General features: G+C 47.8%; 1 protein-coding gene across 2 annotated transcripts in view; it reads left to right on the forward strand.

Annotated features, from left to right (window-relative positions):
- Positions 1 to 18,207, forward strand: part of EFCAB6 (EF-hand calcium binding domain 6) — a 180,553-nt gene that overhangs the window by 71,519 nt on the left and 90,827 nt on the right. For both annotated transcript variants that reach the window (XM_010983456.3, XM_064491386.1), the window contains 5 exons: positions 590 to 757; positions 3,097 to 3,156; positions 3,252 to 3,412; positions 9,075 to 9,248; positions 10,810 to 10,978. In XM_010983456.3, the coding sequence (XP_010981758.3) occupies positions 590 to 757; positions 3,097 to 3,156; positions 3,252 to 3,412; positions 9,075 to 9,248; positions 10,810 to 10,978 (732 nt within the window). The remainder of the gene's footprint in view (positions 1 to 589; positions 758 to 3,096; positions 3,157 to 3,251; positions 3,413 to 9,074; positions 9,249 to 10,809; positions 10,979 to 18,207) is intronic.

Here is an 18,207-nt window from a genome sequence, read left to right on the forward strand (position 1 = left end):
ATTTTTTATTCTGGGGGAAGAAAGTTGCCTCACAGTATTTTGCTCCTAATATGTTTTCTTTATGCAGCATGGCTGAAATTTTTCTCGCTAAATAATTGTCCATTTATGTAATTGATGAGGTTGGTGGTAGTGAAAACAAGTATAATTAATATTCTTAGTAAATTGGCAAGTTGTAATTGAATTTCCAGGAAGTTCTATGCCCCATGTGGCCTAGCCACGTGTCCCTCAGGTGGAGTTGGGGCAGGAGGACTGGTTGAAGCTCTCTCTGCCAGCCAGCCTTCAGCCTGTCCTAGGAGGAGGGTCAGCCATTGCCCACAAAATCAGCCTCTTTCCTCACGTGGAGCCGTCTCCTGCCTTGTTCTGACAGAGAACGTCGTAGGACCTGCGCTTGCAAAGTTCTAGCATTCCCTTCCCCCACCACTGCTCTCGGCACACAAGTTACATAATCATCGGTTGACGTATTCGTATTTCAAAGCATCATTCTATTTGGCCAAAACTCAGGCTTTATTAAGTGATGCTAAATACATGTAATGCTTTTCCTTCCTTCCCCCCCCCCCCCCAAAATTCCCTTATATATTCTCATGCTCAGAAACCTGATGGACGGATAACAGGGGAAGAATTGCGACATATTCTGAATTGCCTGGTTGTAAAAATAAGTGATTCAGAATTCAAAGAACTAATGCACACGCTTGACCCTGGGTGCACGGGCTGGGTCAGCGCCAGCACGTTCATGGAGCTGCTTGAGGAGACCCCTAAGGTGAGCGTTACCATGACTTCATGTCTGCTTTTCTGTTTATGGCGGGAAATTAAAGCATGCTTAGGGAAATAAAAGATGCAGGTGAAAGGTGGTTTAAATAAATGAGTGACTTCACTTTTTCAGCTGAGTTAATTTTTATCTTAAGCAAGAGTTAAGTGTTTAAAAGTTGTTTGATTTCAACTTTTAGTTTCTAAACCTCATGAAAAGATGATCTTTGGCATTTCTGAAAACCTTTCCTTGAATGACAGCACCTTTATGTGCCAGATGTAACTTCTTTTCACAGCCCTTCAGTCGCCCTGCTCTTGCAATAAAAAATAAAAATAAAAATAAAAAACCTGCTTATTGCCTCTAGTGACCAACACTTGCTTTTAGTTTTTGTTTCTTTGGGATGAAAAGTTGATAGTTTTATCATTAGAAATACTTCTATACCTTCAATAGCGATTAGCATTTACATTTTTTAAGAACTTTAAAAAAATCAGCTCAGTTTCAGATAATGCACTCAATAGGCATTAACAGACTCTTGTTGAAATGTTTGTTAAAGACTTTCTTTACCAGGTACAGATTAGCTTTTCGTTAATACTATAATTTCCCTAATGCCCACCTTGTGCACATCCGAAACCGTTGTCATTCGGTCCTTCTTCAGCTCTGACTCAAAAGTGGGTCCCAGGGCTCTTTTCACATGCAGAAACCAACCACTGCAACTTCTCCAGAATTCTGCTGTGGGACAGACCCTGTGTTAGCTCTCGTAAATCATTACCTCTGACTGTCACATCCTCCCTGCATGTAGCCATCTTACTTTCTTTAAAAGCAAAAATATAGACACGGAAGCAATCTGCTCTCCATGTGGCCAGCAATGTGATCGTTGTTACCATCAATCAGATCCTGGCAGCCTCAGTGCTCAAACCCTCCAGTGGCTTTGGGACCCGTAGGACGAAGCAGAACTTCTCAATGTGGTTGATGAGGTACCATGTGGTCCAGCCCTGCTGCCCCTCACAGGGTCTCCTCGCCACCACCAGTCAGGTCCTCAGGCTCCCCTCAGGCTCCCTCCGCCAACCTTGGCACCTGCAGCTCCTGCCAGGATTCCCTTCCTGCTCCTTGTGTCCAGGGAGGCCCTTCTCCAGCTCTCATCGCACCAGCGCCTCCCAGGCCCCCCCGCCCCCCACACCTCTGATGACCCCTGTCTTGCAGTCATTAACCTCACATCTGTGGCAGTCACTGGGTCACACTTTTGTCATTCTGTGTTTTCACTGCCATCGTACCTGCAGGGCAGAGCCCTCTGCCAGGCACACTCACAAAGCAATTTGTTGAGTGAATAATTAACATTAACAAATGAATTAGAAAGATTAGAACACAGTGGTTTGCAAATAGAAGGAAATTAAAATCACCACTAAGTCTAACACTAAGGAATTGTTACCCACTCATACTTTGTTGTGTAAACTTAGAAGCCCTTATACCTGCGCACACAGACTATTTTTTGCAGCTTTATTGAGGTATAATTGATATATAAAAACTGCATGTATTTAACACACACAATCTGATGAGCTGGAGATATACTTTCGTATATGATACCTGTTTTATTTTAAAATGAGATCATATAATTGATGACTTTTTAGTCTGTTGTCATTTATTAACTTCTTGCTGACATTTAGTGTCAGTAAAGACCCTGGTGTAGAATATTAGAAGACACAGAGTGTTTGTTCCCTGCTCTTGTAAGCTGGGTGTTCATTTTTCCTCCTTTTATAAATTTTGCTATAATGAATATTGCAGGGCCTGCTTGTTTTATATCACCCCATGATGATTTCTGTAGTATAAATTTCTAGAAATGGGATTACTGGGCCAAATAATGTGTTTATTATTTTTTAAATTATTTTAATCATTTTAAAAGAGAAATATATGTATGGAAGTACAAAGCACGAAATCTGCAGAAGCGAATACGGTGGAAGTGAGTTTTCCCCAGCTGCTTCCCAGACGCAGTCACCGCCACTCTAGAGTCTGCAGATTGTCGGCCTGTCTAATGTTACCCCTTGTCCACTCGGGCAGTGTGCTTCCGTTATTTCTGCCCTTCTGACAGGCAAAAGTGTCATTTTTCTTTCACTTTGCTTTTATTAATTTCTAGGTGATAAATTTTTTTCATGTTTATAATACTCTTTTCAATAAGCACAAGTTAAATTTTATTATCCCCATTTTCAGGTGGGAATTAGGTGGGCAGACACGCTTACTCAAGGTCTACAGCTATCGGCCATCAGGGGCAACGCTGACAGTCCAAGTCCATCTGCCTCCAAAGCCCCTGCTGCCTGTATGAGTGCTTTCTAGTTACATGTCTTCTCTTTCCCAACCAGCTAAGCAGAACGTCCTCCTGTAAAGACACCAAGGCGCCTCTCCTCCTGGCGTGGGACTCAGTAAGTAACCCTTTCCTACGTGGCCTCAGGGTGCTAGCCGCCCTGCCCAGGTTACACACGTGCAGCTTGGTAAATGTGTTTGTTTTTTATGTTAGGTGGAAGAAATTGTTCATGACTCGATTAGTAAGAATCTACAAGCTTTCTACAATATGCTACGGTCACATGACCTCGGAGACACGGGGCTCATTGGGAGAAATAAATTCAGGAAAATCATGCGCATATTCTGCCCATTTTTAACAACCGAACATCTGGTAAAGTAAGTTTTTTGGTGACAACTCATGCCACATTTTCCATAAAGTCTGTCTTACAATTTGAAATCTTTTTCTGTGTATTTTTGCAGTGTTACTAGGTCATACTGATAACAGCTACTATTGGTTGAGTCCATACTAACCCCTGGACCTTGGCTGAGAGTCTGGTGTGTGCTCTATGATTCAGTCCTCAGCACAAGCATAGAAGGCAGCTGTTACAACTCCTTTTCGTGGACAAGGAAATGGAGGCCCGGAAAGTTAAACAGCTGCTCAGAGTCATGCAGGTGGAGGCAGCGGAGCCCGGTTCCCTCTCTGGTCTCCTTGCCTCGGGTGCTCTTAATCGTGACACTGTTTTACCTCCCAGGGTGTCTGGCCATGATCAGCCATCCCATAAGCAGTGACTTGAATTACATTTTTGTTTCAGTTAGTTTAAAGCTTAATTTGTGGTGGACGAGCTGCAGCTGGAAGGGGACAGGGACATTAGGAGAAAGAAGAGAGCAGTGTCCTGAAGGCCCCATGGGTCTCCCGCCTGGTGTCCCTTTCACGCCCCACGTGGAGGGGCACGCCCATTGGGGCGGTCCCTCTCTGCAGATGTCACTCTGCAGGAGACGGTGAAGGGGAGGAATGGCCGGACCCGAGGCCGCGGGACGGGCAGGGTCGGGCAGGGTCGGGCAGGCAGGACTGTCTGCTCCGCACTGAGGAGCTGGCTCCATCCGGCGGGCAGGGTTGTCCTCTACGCCTGAGAGCCACCTGCAGGGCTTTGGAAAGCCCAGTGCCCGTGCCCCGTCCCCAGGCTGGGCCAGGTGCCGCTGCGCTGCCGTGGTTGAGAAGCAGAGCCGCAGGGGACCGGAGCCTGGCACGTGGCTCCTGTGAGGGGAGCAGATGTCCTACGGGGAAAGGAAAAGGAAGGGGCTCGAAAGGAGGGCGTGGCAGAGGACAGCAGCAGGGCACAGCTACTTTGGGGTGGGTTTGGGCAGTAGAAGGACAGCTCTGGTGACTCTGGACGCGGAGGGTGATGGCAGAGGAGGTGATGGAGCAGGGGCTGCTCGAGTAGGCAGCTGGGAGGCAGTGCCGCTGGCGGTTAGGGAACGCAGGAGGAGTAAGCCAGTTGGGGTGAAAACACCAGAGAAAGACTCCAGAAGGACGCGGGGCTCAGAGAGGAGCCTGGGTGGAGATGAGACTCCAGGATCCTCATCATACCGACAGTGTGTTCCTTCCCTAAACAAGCACTTGTCTGGGGTAGACGGTAGCCTGTCTGGGGTGAGAGGGCCTCGGGTAGGACCTGGCAGAATGCCACCGGATAGCCAGGGCCCCGGCTGGTCAGGGTGACAGGACAGAAGGACAGTGCCTGAGGCAAAGGGGGAGGAAGTCCCAGGGAGCAGGAGGAGGCCAGCGAGGTCACACTTGGCAGAGGAAGCAGGTGGGCTGAGCGGGGAGCGGGGCTGGGAGGGGTGGGGCCAGCAGGTGCCTGCGATGCTGATGCTCCTGTGGGGCGGGAGAACACAGTGCTGAGAAGGGGCTCCCCTGCTTCACAGGCATGCTTTGCGCTTGTCCATGGGCTGGGAGGAGAAATTAATGGAAAGCCAGAGACTAGAACCAGAATCTGGGGAGAAAAAGCAGACAGAGCCGGGACAAGAAGGAGACCGGGAGGGGCTAACAAAGGAGCCCCGCCCTCAGGACTTCTCCTTTCTCAGGGCAGGGGAGGCCAGATCATCCACTGAGGGGGAGGTTGGAGGTGGAAGAGGGAGCCTGAGAAACTGTTAAAGTTGGGAGCAACTTCCCTAGGGCAAGAGAAGAGAACCTCTTGGGGTCTCTGTTTACTTGTCCATAAAAAGGAAGCTGTCACCCAGACTTCAGGCATTTGTGTTCTACCTTAGTACATTTTATTTTCTTTATATCAACCCCTCTTTTCCTGAATTATATTAATTTGTTAAAAACAAACAAACAAACAAACAGCCTTTTCTCATCACCGTACACGTAAAAACAGCATCACTTGCTATAAAGAGGTTACCCTAGACTGGGTATCATGAAAACAGTATGATTAAATCCTGATGAGATGTCTCTGCCAAAGGCTCTGAGCACAAGACTTGCCATCGCTTTGTTCAAATGTAGGTTAAGAAGTAAAAAAAAAAAAAAACTACATTAGGTATCACTTGAAGTAGAAGAAATGCAAATTTGCAAACACATAAAAAGACAGAGCAAGAAGGTGGAGAAATTGCTCCTCTCACGTGTGCAGGTGGAAGCGTGAGTGATAAAGCCTCTTTGGAAATCAGTTTGGGGTAACAAGAACCCACCTCCCGCCTCCCTGCCCACCCCCCTGCCCCACAAATGGAGCGACACTTTGTCTCTGTGGTTCTTCCAGAAATAGATGTCATGAGCACACTTGGAGGTCCAGGATGTGTTTGGAGCACAGCCAGGGGCACGGAGTGGGATGGGGTGAGAAGGGAGCGGGGGTGAGGCCAAGCTTCTGGCCCCAGCACCTGGGTACTCAGACTACCCTGTGAGATGGGGGAGGCTGTGGGAGGAACAGATTCAGCGGTGAACATCGGAAATTCTGTTTTGGACACGTTAACTTGGAGGGGAGATCGGTGACACGTCAGCACACAGTGGCTGGTCACTCCGTTCCCCGCCTTCTCCACCCCGCCCCCACCTCCCAGTTACTCTCCACCTGTCACCCAGCTCCATTTTCATGGCTCTTGTTTGTCAAAGCTGTAAAGTGCAGGGACTTTGTCTGTTCATCCCGAAGCCCGGTACCTCGGGGCGGAGCAGTGCCCGGCTTGTGGACAGGGAGGGCTTCTTAAGTGTCAAGTGAGGGCGTGAATGAATGCACTTTGGTGGGCTGGACGGGTAGGCAATTAGATATTTGAGATGCAAGCCTCTCTTTTCTGTTCCCCCTTGTGTAGCCAGTCTTTGTCTAAACCACAAAGATAATCACCCTGCTTGAAGCACTTGGATGTCCTCTTGCCATTAGGAAAATACCCTGAAGCTTTAGCAGAGAGTGGCTTCCCAGCCCTTCAGGATCCTCGAACCTCTCCGGAGCTTGGGCTCTGCTGCCGGACTGCCTGGGTTCCAATCCTGGCTCGGCCCTTAACTAGCTGTGAACTTGGGTAAGGTACTTAACCACTCTGAGAGTTGCGGTAAGGATCAAATGAGATCAAATAGGCACAAAGCCTTTCCCAAGCCCACAGCAAGCTCTGAATAAACGTTTGCTGCGGCTGGTCCTGCAGGGCTCAGCTTGGCTGGGCTGAACCGCTTCCTATTTCTTGAAAGCACCGAGCTCTCTGTTGCCTCTGGGCTCTTGGATGATCTGTTCCCTTGGTTGGTGTGAACAGTTTCCCGGTCCCCTGAAGCTCCACGAGGGGGGCGTCGCTCTGCTCCGCTCACCATTGTAGCGATGAGGTGCAGGGCTCATCACCTCGCAGCAGCAGCGTTTCCTGCCACAGTTAGGACCGTTGCCAGTGCTTACTGAGCGAAGGATGGTTTCCGAGCTCGTGCTCTGACTCCTGGCTCCACGTGTGTCACCCTGATACCGTGGTACTGCTGTCACAGCCACAGAGGGCTGAGCACATGCACACACAGCATGCCGGCCCGGTGCTAAGACCTTTCAGTCCATCCTTGCACGTAATTTTTACCATAATCCTCTGAGGCAGGGACTTTTATTATGTGTGAGGACACTGAAGCCTCAAAGGGGTGACGTGCCCCAGCCCAGTGTTTCTTACCCTTTGATGCTCTTAAAGGTTACTGAGGACCTTAAAGAGTTTTTGTTGCTTGGAGTATTGTGTCAGTCCTTACTGTGTTAGAAGTTAAAACGGAGACGTTGAACCTTTGCTGCCGCACGTGAGAGCGGACTCACTGCTTGTGTTCCTGTCGGCTCAGGGGAACCTTTGGGGTTTCAAGATAACGATTCATTGGATGATGACGAGGTTAGAGACTATAGCAGCTGTAGCCAAAGGTAGCTAGTCAGGAGCTAGTGAAACGCTGTAAAGAAGGTCAGCTAATATGTTTGAGTCAGATGACAAAGTCATTTACAGGTATGGTCTACCCGCAGGATGGGAGTCAGAGACAGACTAAGCCAGGTTCACCCTGCGTAATTTTATCGGCATGTCCAGCTCCTTTAGTTAGTAATGTCTAGTCCAAATTCATACGTATATCAGACAGGCCATCATATATATGACAGTGCTTCACTGATTGTCTTTTCCTTTGTGTGAGAAGAAGTGAAGGTAAAGAAGTCAGTTTCTATTTAGATCCCACGACAGTGACGTATCTTCACTTTGCTCTGACAGTCTTCACTTCAGTGAAGTTTCTTTCCCTTATCACTTCCTTGTGTGATGGCAGCAAGAGAGCGCCCTTTAAATGGCCTTCAATAGAAACAATGCGAAAAAAAGGAACTGAGTTAATCTCTGAAAACTCACTGTAGCTCCTCGTGTGTGCCCCGCACGTTCCCGCAGCCCTAGGGCGTGTTAGAACCCAGTCTACACGTGCACGCGCTCTGGTGGTCGTCGGAGTGGGGACAGTCACATGGCACGTAGCCTCCAAAAGGTCCGCTATACATGCTCGAGAGACTTGGGGTGGGACAGATGAAGGATGCCTAGTATTCATGTGAAAAGAGTTGCGTCCTCACTGTGCCCTGAAAGTGTCCACAGACCCGTCCCCGTGAACGGCCACCTTCTCTTAGGTCCGAGAGCTGGTTCCGGGGCTCACACCCGCACCTACTGTGTGCTACAGCCTTGTGCATTGTAACGAATCTGTGGGATTTTGTCTGGGGCCTCAGGCTTGACCAAGTTTGCAAAACTGAGCACACGCAATGTTTATGATGAGAAAAATATTAACAAGTAAAATGTTGAAAAAGAAAGCAAGTCTGCATAATAGTGGTTTCCTATGTTTTTCTCAAATATTTGCACACTCCAAATTCCAATAAAAGACTTCCATAATTCCATACCCAAATTTCCAGTTAAATTTTTTCTTTATTCTACGTTTGTTAGATCTTTATTGCAGTATTCTTACAGACAATAAACCATATACTTAAATGACACGCTCTGAGGAACTCCATCATGTGTGTAGATCCATGAACCCATCACAAGCTGTCAGTCAAGATACTGAACTTTTTCATCACCCCCAAAAGGCTCCTATGGCCTTTGGCAGTTCACCTCTCCCGCCCACCTAGCAGCCATGTCATACAGATGACTACGTTTTCTAGGATGTGATAGAAATGAAAGCGTACGAACTGTTCTCTTTTCTGTCGGGCTTTATTCATCAAGCGTAATGACATAGAGATTCACGCCCATTGTTACGTGCATCCTCGGTTGGTTCTTGTTCGTGACTGAGTCACATTCTGTTGTGTGGCCTTACCCCACTTTGTGGATCCATTCACCTGTCGTGGACATTTGGTTTATTTCATTTTTGCTATTACAAATAATGCTGCGCATATTGTACCAGTCTTTGTGTGGACATACATTTTTATTTCTGTTTGGTAAGTGCCTAGGGGTGGAGTGGCTGGCTCCTCCGGTGAGTGTGTGTTCAATGGCCAAACTGTCTTCCAAAGTGGCTGCACCATTTTGCTTCCCACCAGTGATGGCGGGGAGTTGTAGTTACATCCTTGCCAACACGTAGTTGGGTCAGTCTTCTTTTAGCCATTCTAACGGATGTTTTCTAATTATTTAAAAAATTCAGACTCTGCAGTAAGTTTCAGGATGTTGCTTCAGGAAGAATCCTTTACAAGAAGCTCTTGGCGTGCATAGGAATTAATGGCCCGCCCACTGCCTCTCCAGCGCTCGTTCCAAAGGATCAGCTGTTCAATGAACATTTTCAAAAAGAGGAACAGCAACAGCCGGATCCTTCTGAGAGGTAAACGAAGGCAAAAACACAAGCGTGTATGAAAACCACGGTGCCTGTTGCAGGATGGGTGGTTAGTAAATATTTGTTGACTAAATGAGTATTTAAATATTTTATGATTTAAATAAGAAACATGGCTAACTAGAAATACAGTGATTAGAGTCAGGGAATTTTAGAGCAAGCAGAGATCTTAGGAATTACTGAATTGACCTATGAATTCTAGAAATGATAGCCCTGAGGTCTGAGAGGCTTGGGTACTCGCCTTGGGTTACCCACAAACTTAGTGGTCGTCCTGGGGGAAGGACCCAGGACCTCCACCTCCCAGTGAACCCGTCTGCCACTCAGCTGTCACATACCTGCGTTCACACTTATGCTTTTCCAGAAACCTAGATTCCTTACCACCGTTTGATATTTATTGCAAAATACACCCCTTAAACTGGTTAGCAGTTTCTAACATGAATGATAGAATTTAAGTATAAATGATTGCCAAATTGAATTGTAACAATAAAACATACTTGGGAAATCTATTAAAAATGGGGCTGATGAATATTCTAAGAGCCCTTCCTCATTTTGAAAAACAAAGGCTTCGTCTAATGAAAAGATAATTATTTTAATTTGCTTCTTCATAACTTATGGTAAATCCATAAGGAAGACAGACTTCACTTTGTCACATCCCTTTAAAAAAGTTCTTAAGTCTAGAGCAATGGGAATCTTTTAATGCTGTGCTAATGAAATTTGAATATCTGGGCATTTTAGTGTAGCTGCTTTATAAATGGGCAGAAAGAAGGTGTTTTAAGGGAAAGGTTAAACATTCTGTGACAAGCTATGTCTGCGTCCTAAAACCAGTGAAAGTAATAGCAATTAAGCATCTCATAAATGTGGGCGTTCCTGGGGAGCTCTTGAAAGTTGACAGAAGCAGCAGGAAAGGAGAAGTCCGTTCTCCAGGACCATCTCACCGCTGTCGAAATGGGCTCCCGAGACTGCTGGAGAAAGAGGAAATCGTTATCGTTCAATTACACACACGTTCTCACACTCCCACACACAGCGCATAGAGTCTGCCTTTTATGAATTAAGTTGATTTTATGAATCCACTTGGACTAATCGTGGACTTCCCTTCCTTCCCATGGCTCTTTGATGACCTCTGTGATCCAGTTACCGTGAAACGGCCTGATTAATTTAAAGCTTATTAACAGGCTCTGACTTCTCATTTTCCCAGTTCACAAAAATATCCTTTTCCAGCCATGTCTGCCCAGCCACACGCCATATACGGCCAGTTCAGCGCACAGCCGAAAACCTTAGCGTAGGGATGAGGGCATCTGCTTCCCTGGAGCCCCCCACCCTGGCCTGCCGCCACAGCGAGAGCTTGCTTACCTGGCGCGGTCCTGCAGACCTGGCTCTGAACCCACAAGCCCTGCGCTGTAATAGGCCCCCAGGTCACTCCACCCACCTGAGCAGCTGTTCCCTCAGTTGTGAAAAGGGGCTGGTAACCCCTTGTTGTCCTGGGCTGGCTCATGAATGGGGGAGGTCTGTAGGAAGCGCTCTGCTGGATCTGAGTGCCTGCTTGTGATTTTAGAACCAAGCACGCTGAGAGTAAAAGCGCCGTGACCAAGAACATGACCAAGGATGAAGTTATTGAAAAACTCAAAGCCTGTGTACAGCAGCAGGACCCAGCATTCAGAAAACGATTTCTTGACTTCAGCAAGGAGCCCAATGGCAAAGTTAATGTGCAAGACTTCAAGAAGGTAAGAGAATGGGCCTCCCTGTGTTTCTGGGTTTCCTCTTTTCCTGAAGAAGTCAGTTGCGTTACTGTCCTAACGTGCTCTAGGCGATAGGCAGCAAGTTTCTTCAGTGAGGGTTTATTCCAGGGCAAGGCAGATTCATTCCTGGGCATCTTTCAACAGTTTAAAAGGATTCTTCTGGCCAAAAATGTCTTTGGCACCTTTCTTCAGAGAATGCTTTTGATGTGGATATGGCTGGCTTATGATAGTTAAACTTTCAAAACACGACATCACTGATGCTTTCTTTGGCTGTCCGTGGGGGCCTGGCTCCGTGTGCACGGCGGGGCAGCCTGGGGAGGCGAGTGAAAGCTGCTCAGGCCCCCATCCCTGCCAGCCCGGACTTCCCATGATGCTGTGATGACAGAGCTGTGGTTTGTTCCTCGAGAAAGTGGGAACAAACCTGGCAGTGAAAGTGGGAAGCTCGGAGTACTGATTTGCATGTGCTTATGGGAACCGGTGAGGTTCTGCCAGAAAGGACTCTGAAAGGTTCTACATAGATTTCTGAGGAATTAATTTAAATCATTGCATAAAGTTCCTATTATGATCCCTCCAGCTAATCATTTTCAGCTATTTTTTTAAGGGAAACATAGCAGCGTCCGTGTGGACAAATTTAGAAGGCGGTGGAATATATTTCCAAGAAGAGAATGATTGTATCAGTAGCAGCTGTTTATCTGGTGCCTGCCCCCAGGCCAGGCGCTGCAGTAGGCGCTTCCTGGATCTCATTTCCCAGCCTCCTGACAGTGGCATCTTGGAGGGTGGGTGGAGGGGGGAGCAGGCAAGAGGCAGAGATGGGATTAGACAGCCATCCAAACAGTCCAGACCTCCCCTCCCCAAACAGAACAAACACGGAGGGTCTGATGCTGTGTGAGCACATGGGGCGTGGTGAGGAGGCCGGATTCCAGAAAGACTTATGGAGAGGGGATAACGTGTAGGGGAGAGGAGAGGTCCAAGGGTGGTTCCTAGATTTCTGGTCTGGGGACCAGGTGGCTGTGTGATCATTAGTCATTGCTAACTCTGATGAGAAAGCAACTTTATGGTGCTAAACGGGTGGGTATCATTGAACCTCCCAGGGCACCTGGTCTTAGATTCTAAGCCCCGGGTCTCCTGGCACCAGCTCTGACCCCTGATGCATGACAGCCTCCAGTGACCCCAGTGCTCAGCCGTCTTGATTCACAGAGTCAGTTCGGGTTCACAGGAAATGAGGCATCAAGCAGAGGGGGAAGCGGCTGCCTCAGAGAAGGGCTTTAGGTGGCAGCTGAGCTGGGACTGGCACCCAGGACTCTGAGGACAGCTTCTTACCTGAGGACACCCTTAGGTCCATCAGCTGAGCTGAAGCTCCTCCCATCTTAGCTTCCTCTGCCATTGATAAGCCAGTGTCTCCTGCATTCACATCGCAGACCGCTCTCCTGAAACTTCAGTCTCAGGCACCCCCTGCCTGCTGGACCTCCCCACGTGGGGTCTGAGAGATGCTGGTCTCCTCACCAAGGCCGCCTGGACAGCGCCGCTCCAGTCTCAGGGCACCCTGTCTTCCAGCTGTTCAGGGCTGACGCCCGGCGTCCTCCTTGACTGTCCTCTCTCTCTCACACCCGCATCCAGTTCATCACTCAAGTCTGTCGGCCCCCTTGCGATTGTCCCTGATGTGACGATCGTCCCCCAGCCCCTCTCCTGGCTATCGCGGCTGCCTCCTCAGCGCTCTCCCTGCTCCTGCCATGCCCTCTGCAGCTGAGTCATAACCCAGCAGCCCGGGTGACCCGCCAATAAATTGGTGACAGGACCCTCCAGTGGCTCCTCGTCTCGCTCAAATAAAAACCAGAGTCCTAGGAAGGCCTGGAAGGCCCCGCATGACCCAGCCACCCATCACCTCTCTGCCTCCACCTCTGACCACCCTCCCCTTGCTCCGCATGCTCCAGCCGCACCAGCCTCCTGCTCTTCCTCAGACACAGACCTGCTTGGCATAGGCTGTGCCCCCAACCTGGAGCAGTCCCTCCGATGCCCATGTGGGTGGCCCCTCACCTCCTGCAAGTCTCGGTCCAACCGCGCCGCCTCCGCCGAGGCGAGCCTGGCACTCCCTCGGCATACGCACCTGCCCCGACGCCCATCTCCTTTTCTCTGCTTTCTTTTTCACGGTGTTATCACTGACTGCCACCACATTGTACTTACAGTCTGTGTGCTCATTTCTTTATTGTTTGTTCGCTCATCTTCCTCCACTAAACATGTGCTCGCAAGGTAGACATTTTTCTCTTCTGGACTGTGATGCATCCCAAGTGCTTGGCACATAGTAGGGCTCTGTTTGCTGAATGATTGGATGAACTTTGAGAGTAACTAGGATCCCCCGTGGAGCCTTGACGCCACCAGCGGAGGGAGGGAAGCAGATGTTTCAGAAGCCCATTGGGATCCCTAGACATGCAGCCGGCCCCCACACCCGTCTGTGGCAGAGCCCCGCACCCCTCGCAGCCGTCACATGTTTCAGGCATAAAGAAAGGGGAAAGGGAAGGGCAAAAGGCTTGAGCCAGATAAGTCTTTCTTTTTTAAAGGGCTTTTTTGGAAGCTCCTCCCAGGAGCTTCCGCTTACATTTTGTTAACCAGGATTGTGTTATATGGCCATACTGATAGGGAAGGATGGGAAACAGTATAAATATAAATACGAATGTGTACGTATACAACGTTTTTTGGCTGGGTACATTGCTACCTCCAGAAAAGCAAGGTTCTGTTCCTGTGGGAGAAGGAGAGGGTAGATACGAGGCAGGCAAACACGACAGCCTGCCATCCTCTCTCTTGGTAAACGTTTTGAGGGTGCCTGTTACAGGCTCGGTGTAGGACTAAGCCACATGGGGAACATGAATAAAGCAGAAATTTCATTGCTTAAGACCAGTGACCCAGAGGGAAACGCAAAATGACTAAAGGCCCAAGGACACATAAGTCAAGATTAGTCTAACTGAGTAATTAGGCTAATTGAGCTGTTCCATCCATCAGGAGGTTGAGGGCTGCTTCACAATCCCAGTTCCCCACCATCGGCTGCTCCTGGTGGGCAGCTGTTATTCTTCAGCCTCAGTAAATACACAGAACATTGTTTAGCTCACTGTTACTCTTAATCCCAGTTCTGGGGTCCCTGCGGGGGCCCCTGGAGACAGACATAGGCGGCAGAGCTCATCAGCAAACTCACACAGGGCCCCCGAGATGTGGATTAGGGAAGCAGGAGTCTGCGACAGCCCAACCCGGTGTCCCAGATTCTTAGAGCCTCGGCTCCTTGCTGCTGCACCTGCTTGAAGGCAAGGACATCTCACCCTGCTTAGTCGGAGGTGAGCCTTCCTCCTTCCTCCCGGTGGAGCACCTTGTGCCCTTTGGGCACTGGTCTCGCTCACATATCTGGGGAGTTGGCACCCTCCCCACCCACACCATCAATTCCTTATCACACACAGTCTTACCCGCCTGGGGACAGGGACCTCGATGTAAAGCAAGCCCACAGATACCCTCGAGCATCTCACAGCCGCTCCTAACAGCTTCCTCCTCTTGCAGATGCTTTAAGGGGGTGACCAGCTATGTGTCTGAGGTCCCGCACATCAACTTTGTTGATTGGAGCTCCACACAACCATCACAAGTCTATATTTATTTCTCCGTCTTCCAGCAACAACTCCATGGCAGAGGCCCAAGCGGGACTGTCTTGGCATCTGGCTGTGCCCAAGCTGGCCAGTTCCTGCCCCGTGTCGGGCAGGAGCAGTTGCAGGCCCTCGGTGTCAACTGACCACACCTCTAGGGCTTGGTTTTAGCCTTTGTGTTCTCAGGGCCTTCCTCCCAGGCGGGCCTTTGCCCCCTGCGTACCACAGTCTGGGGGCCTGCATCTTGCTTTTAAGTTTTCCGTTTAGGTCTTTAGACTCCAGCCCTGAACAGTTCCAGAGGTCAGAAGGGGAAGCCAGCCGCACTTTGAGCGTGTCCCCTCACATCTCCAGTTTTGCCACTTTAGTGCCACACCACCAGTGAACACTCCGCTGGAGTGGCTGGCCGTTTGCCTGGCCCAAACCTGTTTCTCGGTCCAAAGTCCACTCCCAGAATCATCAGCTGTTCCCAGGAAGAATGCAACTGCATAGCCTCAATTCGCCTCTGAAGGGTCGGTCTTTCCGATCTTGGAATTCTAGTCCCTTCAAACCTCGTGGCTTCCGCAGCTTTCTGGTGCCTTTTTATTATCTTTAATTGTTGTCTTTGGGAGTATTTGCCGTCTATGAACTGCTCCGTCCTCCCCAAAAGCAGAAGTTGAGGCCTGTCAGTTTTGTCTTTTCAAAGTAACAACTTTGTTTGTTATTTTTCTTTGTGTATTTGTTTCGTATTTCTGTATTTCTGCTGTTACCGCCATTATTTTCTTCCTCCTCCCGGGTGGGGATTTGATTTGATTTTCTTTTTCTCATCTCCTGAGACAGAATGTTGGGCCGCTGCTCCTCAGCTTTTGCCTCTCTAAGGCATGAGCTGATGGCTCCACTGTCCCCAGGGGGCAGGCGTGGCCATGTCATGCAGGTTTCAGTAGATCCCATTTTCATTGTCATTTAGTTCAAAATGTTTTATAATTTCCCTTGTGATTTCTTCTTCTGTCTAATGATTTGTTGTTTAGTTTCCACACAACTGGGATTTTCTAGTTTACCTTGTATTGTTGATTTTAAAGTTGATTCCATTGTGATTAGAGAGTAGATCTTAAAGCCTAAGTGACTTTCATTGATCCTTTGAAATATACCGAGGCTTGGATTATGGCCTGATATAGAGACAATTTTGGTAAATGTTCCAGAAGCAGTTGAAAAGAATGTGCCCTCATCATGGACCTTTAATTTTCTAAGTGTGTCAATTAGTTTGATCTTATTAATTGTGTTTTTCAGAACTTCTGTATCCTTATCAGATTTTTGCCCGCTCATCCCATTAGCTAGTGAGAGAAGTGTGTTGAGGTCTCCCATCTGATTGTGGACTTGTCTAGTGAGATCCCTTTTAATTCTATTGATTATTGTTTTAGTCACTTTGAAGCTAAATTATTGGGTACATGTAGACTTAGAATTGCTGAAACTTCCCGTGGTTGTCTCCTTTATCATTATGACATGACTCTCTTGACACAGAGTAATGCTACTTGCCTTCAAGTCTTTTTTTGTCTGATAATAGTTGCTTCTGCTTTCTTTTGGCTCATGTTAGCATAGTATATCCTCTTCTGTCCTTTTACATTGAACTTTCTGGGTGCTTATATTTGAAGTAACTTTCATATGGACAGCATATAGCTGATTTTTAAAAGCTAGAATGTGACAGTCTCAGTCTTCTACTTGGAATACTCAGTCCATTTCATATTCAGTTACTGGTATAGCTGATTTTATATCTAACATCTTGCTATTTTTTTCTATTTGACCCAGCTGTCTCATGCATCTTTTCCTGTCCTTTCTTGCCTTCTTTTTGATTAACTATTTCTATCACTCCATTTTCCCCTGTGTCAGCTTTTTGGGGAATACGTTCTCCTGTCAGTCTTTAGAGGCTGCCCTGGAGATTGTGACACGCATCATTGTCATCTTATATGTAGTTAAATATAACTCCTTCTATCTACTGCTAGAATAAAAATACTTCACTTTCATTCACCCCTTCCTCTCTTTCACGCTGTTGTCATCATGCAGTTAAATTTCGCATCTGCACTAAAGCCCACAAGACACTATTTTGTGTGGTAAGTAAGCCGTCGTGTGCCTCCACATTTACCCGTGCTGTTGTCCTGGCCACCTTACCTTTTTGTGTGCCTGCACCTGGGCTCATTTTCATTCTGCCCACAGACCTGCCTTTTGTCCTCCTTTGATGTAAATGTCCTGGTGACCAGCTCTCTGACTTTCCATAGTTTATCAGGGTTCCTTAGATTTAACCTCACGCCCTCCTTCTGTCAAGGAACCCATCAGGGATCCCACATCACATTTAGTCATCATGTCTCCTTAGGCTCCTCCTGGCTGTGAGTTTCTCAGACTTTCCCTGTTTTTGGCGACCTGACAGCTCTGAGGGGTACTGGTGAGATATTTGTAGAATGTCCCTCTGTTGGGACTGCTCTGATGTGTTCCCCATGATTAGACTGGGGCAACATTTGAGGGAGGAAGACCACAGTGAAGTGCCCTTCTATACATCACATCAGGAACGTGCCGTCAGCCTGACTTACACCCTGATGTTGACCCTGATTCCCTGGCCGAGGTGTGTTTTTAGGCTTCTCCACTATGAACTTAATCTTTTTTTCCTCTCTTTTGCACGCTCTGCTCTTTGGAAAAAAGTCACTACATGCAGCCCACATGTAAGGAGTGGGGAATGCTCATGTGCCACCTCTGTAAGGGCAGAGCATCCACACAAGTTACTCGGAACCCTTCTACCTGGAAGAGTTGTCTCTTCTCTTCCACCTGCTGATTTGTTCAGTTATTTGCTTGTATCAAATGGACTCCTGCCTTGTTATCCTGTAAGTGTCTTTATAATCCTTAATAAGGTTTCATTTTCACTCCTGATATTGGTCAACTTTTAATCTTTTCTCTTTGTTTCTTGAATAGTCTGCCTAGAGACGTATCGCTTTTATTGCTCTTTTTATCACATAAGCTGTGGTTTCACTGATTTTTCACATGATTGGTCCGTATTTTATTTCATTGCTTTCTGCTTCTACCTCTGTTATTTCTTTTCTCCTTCTTATTTACTCCCACTTTCTTTGTAATTTTCCCTGATGCACAGGGGATTTTTCTTGGAGTGGAGTTCCTGGGGTTAAAATCCAGGAAAGCGTACCCAGCCCGGGACGGGGCCCCTCGGGGTTTCTCCTTCTCAAGATAATCCTCACTCAGGCTCCAACACTTTGTCAAAATCACCACTTGCCTGTTCCCACCAGTTTGTGGCCACAGTGGCTTCCGCTTCAGGGGAGCTGATCTTGGCTGTGATCCTGTGTCCATCCTCTGCTCCAGACTTCACATTTCTCTGGTGGTTCTAAGAGAAGTCGTTGATTTTCAGTTTGGTTTTTTTCTTGTTGGAAGATGGAAGTGATGACTTAAAAGCTCTTTACATGTTGAAACTGAAAGAAGAATTTTGCTCTTACTTTTGAAAGATATTTTAGCTGGGAATAGTGTTTTAGGTTGGCAGTGTCTTCTAGCATTTGAAAGCTATTGTTCTGTTGTCTCTGGCTTCTGTCTGTTCTGTTGTTAAACAAACCAGCCGTCTTACTGTCGCATGTT

This window comes from Camelus dromedarius, chromosome 11 (genome assembly GCF_036321535.1).
Source record: "Camelus dromedarius isolate mCamDro1 chromosome 11, mCamDro1.pat, whole genome shotgun sequence".
Classification (NCBI taxonomy): Eukaryota; Metazoa; Chordata; class Mammalia; order Artiodactyla; family Camelidae; genus Camelus; species Camelus dromedarius.